This window comes from Austrofundulus limnaeus, unplaced genomic scaffold (assembly GCF_001266775.1).
Source record: "Austrofundulus limnaeus strain Quisiro unplaced genomic scaffold, Austrofundulus_limnaeus-1.0 Scaffold977, whole genome shotgun sequence".
Lineage (NCBI taxonomy): Eukaryota > Metazoa > Chordata > Actinopteri > Cyprinodontiformes > Rivulidae > Austrofundulus > Austrofundulus limnaeus.
Genome location: NW_013953379.1, coordinates 60436 through 68680, shown reverse-complemented (window position 1 = coordinate 68680; position 8245 = coordinate 60436). Strand labels below are relative to the sequence as shown.

At 34.0% G+C, this 8245-nt stretch overlaps 1 protein-coding gene across 2 annotated transcripts in view; it reads right to left on the bottom strand.

The window, feature by feature from the left end:
* LOC106533593 (phosphatidylinositol transfer protein beta isoform) overlaps positions 1–8245 on the bottom strand; it is a 36844-nt gene that overhangs the window by 27509 nt on the left and 1090 nt on the right. For both annotated transcript variants that reach the window (XM_014029955.1, XM_014029954.1), the window contains exons 2-5: positions 5978–6008; positions 5223–5368; positions 3309–3400; positions 530–537 (exon numbers count right to left, since the gene is read on the bottom strand). In XM_014029955.1, the coding sequence (XP_013885409.1) occupies positions 530–537; positions 3309–3400; positions 5223–5368; positions 5978–6008 (277 nt within the window). The remainder of the gene's footprint in view (positions 1–529; positions 538–3308; positions 3401–5222; positions 5369–5977; positions 6009–8245) is intronic.

Here is an 8245-nt window from a genome sequence, read left to right as displayed (position 1 = left end):
CATTAAATTCCAGTGAAATATATTTATGTTTGTGGTTGTAATGTGACAAAATATGGAAAAGTTCAAGGGGTATGAATACTTTTGCAAACCACTGTAAATCATAAAATGCTTTTCATAGAATTCAACATTTACTCTAAACATAACACCTGATCAAGAAGATGTTTAATACTGTGTTTGAAACGACACTGAAATAAAGTTTAAACTGATGTTTTCAATTAATCGAATGGAAGGAAATTAAATCTAATAAACCATTATTCGACAATTAATCATAAGTCGATTAATTGTTTGCATCCCTAATGTCTTTCTATCTTTGTGAGGACTACACACGCCAGCGCTCGCTCTGCACCCATCTTTCCCCACTGGGCAAAAACTAAATTTAAACCAGCTGACATTAACAACAAATGTCACACTGAACACTGAAATTGATTTTACAAGCTTTAACAATGAGCAAAATACATTAGATCAACTGAATTAATGTTTTTATGGTGATACAAGTGTATTAATAAAATTCATAAATTCATAAACTCACCGTCACAACTGCAGAAGAGGAAGATGACAAAAGCAATTACAAAAAGACAAAGAGATAGTTAGTATACAATCCATAAACAATTTTATAAATGTTTTCAGCTGCATATTTTAACTACCAGGGGTTGACATAAGGGCCTTTGGTTGGCCGAGACAACCTATTTTTGTTTCAATCAGATCTCCACCTCAAAGGAGGCAGCACAAGTGCACTTTAGCGTACATGTCAAGTTGTTTGGATTGTCCGTAATTTACATGGATTTTCCATCATTTTGCAGGTTTACGGACCTATAGAGGAATCTCACAGGTTTTTTCAAGTTTTACCGATTTTTTCAAAACCTCAGTTTCAAATTATTGTAACATGTCAGAGCCTGTAGGAAGTTACAAAAACAATAAATAACATCAAATAACCATCTCCCAGCGTGTTCTGCCATTAGAAATAAGACTAGAAATAAGTTCTCCACTTCTTACGCTCTCCTTTCCTCCTGCTTTGCAGCAAGGGCTGTCATCTCTGTGGCTGACAGTGCACCCGCTGCACAGGTGTGAGTAGTATGGATTTTTTGCAAAAATTACACAGGTAAACGTCCAAAAAGGGTTGACATGTTTGCTTTAGTTCTAATAATTAAACAATATTAATGCTATAATAATGTTAAAGATTAATATTTATAAGCCCCATATTATAACAAAGGTGTTTCTCCAATTGACTTTAATTGTCCCTCTAAAATCACTGAATTCTCTGTGAGTCAGCTTCAGGTGTTTGTTTATGATTAATACAGTATGTGCAAATTTTTATTCTACCAGGTGTTTTGGCAACAAGGAGTTGTAGTTTTCTGCTAAACCTATTTAGAACCATACTGAGTGGTAGTTACTGTGATGAATGCAATTCAGTAAAGATAAAATAAATTAATTTATACTGTGCAAAGGACTACCTGTGCAAAGGTTTTCCATCAGTCAGCTCTTCAATTGAAAACATTAAAATGACAAAAGTAAATTACAGAAAAGCTGTTTAAAACATCCCTCTTCCTTCAGAATGTCACTGTGTTGAGAATCTAAATGTTTCAGGTGTAAGTCTTCTTAAAATTTCCACACTGCATTAGAGAACATTTTCTAGGTGTAGAAAACTTTAGTCAAAATATTTTTTGCTGCTTTAATCCTTGAGTCTTAAATACTCTGTAAGTTCCTCTCTTATGACTCAAATGCAAAAGACTCTGGCGGACAACCAGATTTTGTCAAGAGGTTGTCTGAGGGACAACTAGAAAATTTGCTTTACGTCTACCCCTGATTACCATTTAAATGTCACAATGTTTGTGATCAATTAAAACAGATTTAAAATAGGGCTAGGTTAAAAAAAAAACGATTTAATCGATCTGGATCGATTCATAAGTCACGAGATCAATTTTTTCCCCACGGGTGTTGTGTGCGATGAAGCTGCGCGTTTCCGTGTTGTGTGTCACTACTGGCTTGCCGTAGGTTTACATCCAGTGCTAATGTTAGCTCCCGACAACAAGTTGTCTGGGGCAAAACAAAAGAAACAAAAGAATCACTAACATTACAGCTGATTCTCAGCTGAACTTAAAGATAACAGAGGCCAAGACAACTTTTGTTTGCAAAGTTTTGTGCTCGGACGCGGTAGCGGGACACGAAGCTAAGAACGGCTGGTTCCGGTGGTCGGACCAAAAACTACGGTACGTAAACATCTGACTGAAACTGTTCTCTGCATGTACAAATGTGTGAAAGATGTCAGTCTAACAAAATCGTTTACTTTTGTTACCAATATTATTTATAAATTTTAGAAACATCTTAATGTAATTCACAGTGGTGGAATATTTTAGCTGAAGTACTTTTTTCTTTCTTCTTGTTAATAAGTTTTACTGATCAGATGCTAACAAAAACATTACAAATATACAATTTTCATAGACTCATAAGAGTGGATATGAATAAGTACACTGCAAAAAATGTCCATCCAACCAAAATTAAAAACCTTTTATCCAGCCAAAAAAATCATTTTGATCTTGTTTTGAGACTGATTTACTAAACAAGAACTGATTGTGTAAGAATAATCATCTTGTTTTCAGAATGTGTAAGATTATTTGTCTTGTTAGRCTGAAAATTTGACTCAAATTCAATCAAAATTTTCTGCCAATGGAGAAAGAAAATTTTACTTCATAAGGTTCTTGAAATAAGAAAAAAATAAGTCAAATCAAGTATTTCAAGAATCTTACCAAGTAAAATTTTCTTACTCCACTGGCAGAAAGTTTTGACTGAATGAGTCAAATTTTCAAGCTAACAAGACAAATAATCTTACAATTCTGAAAACAAGATTATTATTCTTACACAATTAGTTCTTGTTTAGTAAATCAGTCTGAAAACAAGATCAAAAAGACTTTTTGGCTGGATAAAATATTTTAAAAAATTGGTTAGATTGACAGTTTTTGCAGTGCATACACTTGTATTATCCCACCTCTTCTCCTGTAACCTTATTCCATCATTTCTAATGATCAAGAAAATTATTCTTAATTTCTTTAAAAAACTACTGTATCAACAACACTTTCTCTTGCAATTTGTTTTTGGTTTAAACCCTTTGAAACTGAGACTGTTTTGTTTCAAGATTAAACTCCAATTTACAAGTTTGCCCTTTATGTTTATAATTTTACCAAAGCACCAAGTTAGAATTAGTTTCTACTATTTGCAGAATTAGTTCCTTTGAGAATGTCTTCTATATCAAAGTAAATGTTTTACTGCATGATATTCTTAATCTTTTGTGTTTCTGTTCAATGTGAACTTACTTGTGCGACAGTATGGATAAGCGTTCCATGCTTTTTCGTGAAAAACTAATGCTCCCTCTGGTGCAATCATCTTCACATATCCTGGAACTTTACTGTAGCGGTGTGTACAAAACAGAGAACAATTAAAAGAATGAAAAACAACAACAACAACAACAACAACAGTGTCTTTTCTGCTTGAATAAAAAAGATCACACTTTATCAATGTTTGTAACACTTGTGTTCTTTGAAGTTCAAGAACTAATAAAACAACAGACAGAGTTTTAAAAACTGCTGTCATATCAAGGCTGACACTTTGTGCTTCAGCTCCTCCTGGGTTACTGTGTGAATATTTTGTCTGTGGAGCTAATATATGAAATCGTCACTTTAACAGAAAAATACCTTGAACTGCCTCAGACAACACTTTTATTCAAAACCAGTTCTTCAAGACCTAACATTCATTGAAAGGCTGCATATCATTCACCAGGTTTCATGGCAGAGTTTTGACTAAGATTGTCTTTTGTTGAGAGTTAAAGCAATTTTGACCAAAAAATAAAATAAACTTTATGCACAATCTCATGAAATACTCACATAATCAGTTAGCACTCAGAATTTGTTGTGAATGACTCAGCCAATACCTCACCAAACTTTAGCTCTACTCAGTATCTGTAAAATTAACTGAGTTACAGCTGCTTTTGTTTTGGCTAAGGTCAAATTGCTGTGGTGGCCATCTTGAAAGGGATTTACTCCAAAAGTCAATCAATTGTAGATTTATATCAAATGATTAATTTCTGAAAGGTTTTATTAAAATTTGTTGATGAGGTTCTGAATTTAGTTTAAGTGTTGGACCTGTGGTCTTTCTGTGTGAAGCTTGCTTGTGTTTTCATTGTGTTTTTGTCTTGTCTTTGGTTTCCTACTAGTCTAAAGACATGCATGCTTGGGCTGCCTTCAGGCCCAGGCCATCCTTGAAAAAGAGATCTGTGATTTAAATGGGATTTGCCTGGTTAAATATATAAAATAAAAATGAGATGTTTTGCTAAAATAACAGATAAAAGCAAACACACAAAAACACAGAAATAAACATCACAGCCCAGCCGCTGTCTTTGATTACAGAAAATAATGTTATTTAGGGTCAGGTGCAAATTCTGGGTCAATCCCAATCTTAACCTTATGACCAGATCACTAAACCCTCACAGATTTAAGTGACGTCACACCTGTGGTGTTTACGTGCAAGAGTTTTAAGAGAGCCAACATGCTTTAAAACAGAGAAGCAACAGAACTCAAACTTCATATTGCAAAATACAAAAACTAAGCAAAAAAAAAAAAGATATGCTTCCATGCTGAGCAGAACATGTTCCAGTCAGTAGATAATTATGTTCATACACAGACTGGGGAATGGAATTCCTTTGAGCATCATGTATTGATTCAGGTGTTTGTGAAAACGGACAGGCAACATACATATGACCAGGAGTTCTATTGTTAAGACATGGCCTAATGTAATGTGCACATTCAGTCATTGCATATGCATTTGACCACTTACATTAATTGCTCAAACTTGGGAATATCAAGAAAGTATAATAAAGACTAAACTAATTTTTAGATTTTCTTGATGTTTCTATGCTTCAATTCTTTAGGACATTGATCAAGAATAGCACTGATAAAATGTTTGCTTTGTGATGTTACCTTGTATAAACTATAACTTCCCAAAATTGGCAGTTACGCTTAAAAAAACATTATTTCCATTTTGTGGTACATTAAATTTCTCTAAACTCAAAGGAGCTGTAATTTTTTTTGCTTATGTCTCCCATATACAATGCACTTTCTTCTAAAATAATATTTTTGTATCTGTGTCCAAAAGCGATATATTGAAAACAAGTCAAACTTTTAAAATTTTCCACAATTGTTTATTTAAAATCCATGTAAAATGGGAAAACTTACCTCTTTAAATGGTAGATTTTATGTGTGTATTGTCCCTTCTCCCCATCCTTCTCGTACGGCTCATTTTTCAGCACCTCAATGCCTTCTCCTCCTCCTGTCTCATTCTTACTTGCCTCAGCCACAGAATACAGCTGGCCTACTTGATACTGCAAGAAATTATAACAAAAACAAAAGATTCAGCATCAACATGTCTAAGAAACTACAGTAACAAACACACATGTACATACACACATGGATGGATGGATGGATGGATGGATGGATGGATGGATGGATGGAAGGAAAGATAGATAGATAGATAGATAGATAGATAGATAGATAGANTAGATAGATAGATAGATAGATAGATAGATAGATAGATAGATAGATAGATAGATAGATAGATAGATAGATAGATAGATAGATAGATAGATAAAATGTTCAATTAATATAGCTGATGTTATTTTTTATATTGTTACTTTAAATTTTGAAGCCTTGTGTGTGTCTTTCAAATGTCTGGTTGATAGTTAATAAATGATCCAGCCCACAGTTAGAGCTTCACTGTGCCACAACATCAGCAGCAGTAATGCCAGCGCCATGTAACAAATGCTTGTTTGTCTCATGAGTTTCTTACTCAAGCCTGAGTGTGTAACAGTTTTGTGTGAAAGAAAAAAAAACACAAATTTCACTGAACATAACATTTTTGTAATGTACATTTTCAAACCAAATTGTACATTAATTATCAAGTTCAAAAAAAGTTAAAAGATAACTGCACTCACCTCTTCCACAGAGACTGGCAACACAACACGGCTGAAGAGGAACATAAAGGAAAGAGGGAGAACAGAAAGAAAAATCAAATTACAAGACAACACAAAATTTAAACAACTCTGAAGGAATGTTGAAAAATTCCAAAGCAGCTGCTGCCCTATAAAAATAAACTCATTATGATCTAAGCTCGGAAAAAATGGCAATAATTTTATGTATGAGGCGAAAAAGACGTGTAAAGAAAACCAGGATTGATAAAAGTGATGAAGTTGCTGCCAGTGGCTTATTATTGTCACCACAACAAAGACACACCAGCAGGGTTTCCCCTACATGTAATTGATCGTGGTGCACCGCCACGGCAAAATAGAAGCCGCCACACATTCGGAATGAATTTTATTTTATTTTATTTTTATTAACGTAAAACAGGGGTTGACACAATCATTGCTTAGGTTGTCCGAGACAACCTATTTTTGTTTTGGACAACCAGATCCCGGCTCCTAAAAGACCTAGCCTTATTTTCTTCTTCCTGTAGATTTTTTTACCTCTTGACAAAAAAACGAGACTAGACAAGACGAGACTTTGGATTGCAGTTTTTACACAGAACATATTTAATAGAAGAAAATGTGTTGTAAACTATCATTACTCCAGTTTTATTTGGCATATCAGCACAGTTTAAAAACTACAGTAAAGTTTTTGTGCTCTCCTTTTTACTAAATTTTTTTGTCAAATTATTTTTTTATTATTTTTTAACATAATGTACAACAAAAAACAAACAACAAACTAACAAAAACACAAACACCCAAAATCCCACCCCTACCTATACCGGATCTACTAAAACAACAAAAATCGATCTTGTATTAATACAAGTGATATAAAWAAATGTTTGTGTACAATGAAACAATATTTAACCTTTACACAAAGTTATCTGCCGAAATTTTTTCTACATAAGATATAAATGGCTGCCAAATGTCAAAAAAAATTGTTTACAGATCCCCTAACAGTATATCTAATCTTCTCTAAATGAATGTAGGACATAACTTTCCTTTTTACTAAATTTAAAGCAGTTAGATATGATGTATTTTCCCAGTTAAAGTGATTTAGATGAGTGAAGAAACCAGAATTCAGTGGTGTGTACATGGACTCCACAGATGTTAAAGAAGGGAAATGAAATTCAGCTGTTGTAAGACAGAGTACATATTTCTGAATGGGAGGCGGCAGGTGGAACAGAGAGAAGAAGCACAGGGCACAAAGTTATAGGAACCTTAAGTACTTAGGTTAAACTATTCATGTAAATGTAGAGTTAATAAAAGAGAGAGAGACCTCAAACAACTAAGCCAACAGCAGAAAAGTCCATCATAAGAAAAACACTAACTATTAAGGTAACTAGCAAAGATGTAGCCTCAGATGACACAACTCCAAGGCCAATCATTAAAACGACTTAAAATGCTGAAACAACAAAACAAATTCAAGAGCTTTTAACTACCATAAGTGATAACATCTATGACATTTCTGATCCTCTAAAGCAGTGATTCCCAACTAGGGGTACGTGTACCCTTTGGGGAATGCAAGCATATTACGGGGGTATGTGGAAAATTTTCTCAGATGTGTAAAAAAATTAATAAAATAAAACTAGAATATGTAGGGCCCTATCAGATTTCAGCAATGCAATAAATGCAGACGAAATCACGGAATTGACACAAAATGGAATCAAATATAAAATGTGGAATCTCTTGGAATTTGCTATTTTGGTCGAGTTTTTGATGTATTTTGGAAAATACAATAGATTTTGAACGCTGCTGCTTCCTGCACCGAACGGTACCTGGTTTATTTCTGTAATTATTTATTCACTTTCAAGGCAACATTTGATTTGAAAAGAATAAAATTCCTGAGAATTAAATGTTCTAGAGTGTTAAATAAATAAATTTCATTTAATAATCAGTTGTTGTACATTATAGCTTCAGAGAATCATCATTACGTTTGACAGAGGTGGTACTAGTGGTAAGACAAAATGGCCCAGGGGGTACACAAGTCTAAAAAGGTGGGAACTACTGCTCCAAAGGGAGGATTGGATTCGATTAAAGGAACAGATTATCATAACAATGTTAAACCTTTGTTTAAGCCATTTGGACCAAGAGTTGAAGGAAGGACAAGACCTTAGGTGATGAACCTCCACCCCCCACCCCCCGATTAAGAACCATCTGATGATGGGTAAAAGTAAAGAGCTCTCTCAAGACCTTCACAACCTTATTGTTGCAAAGCATAATGATGGCATCGGTTACAGA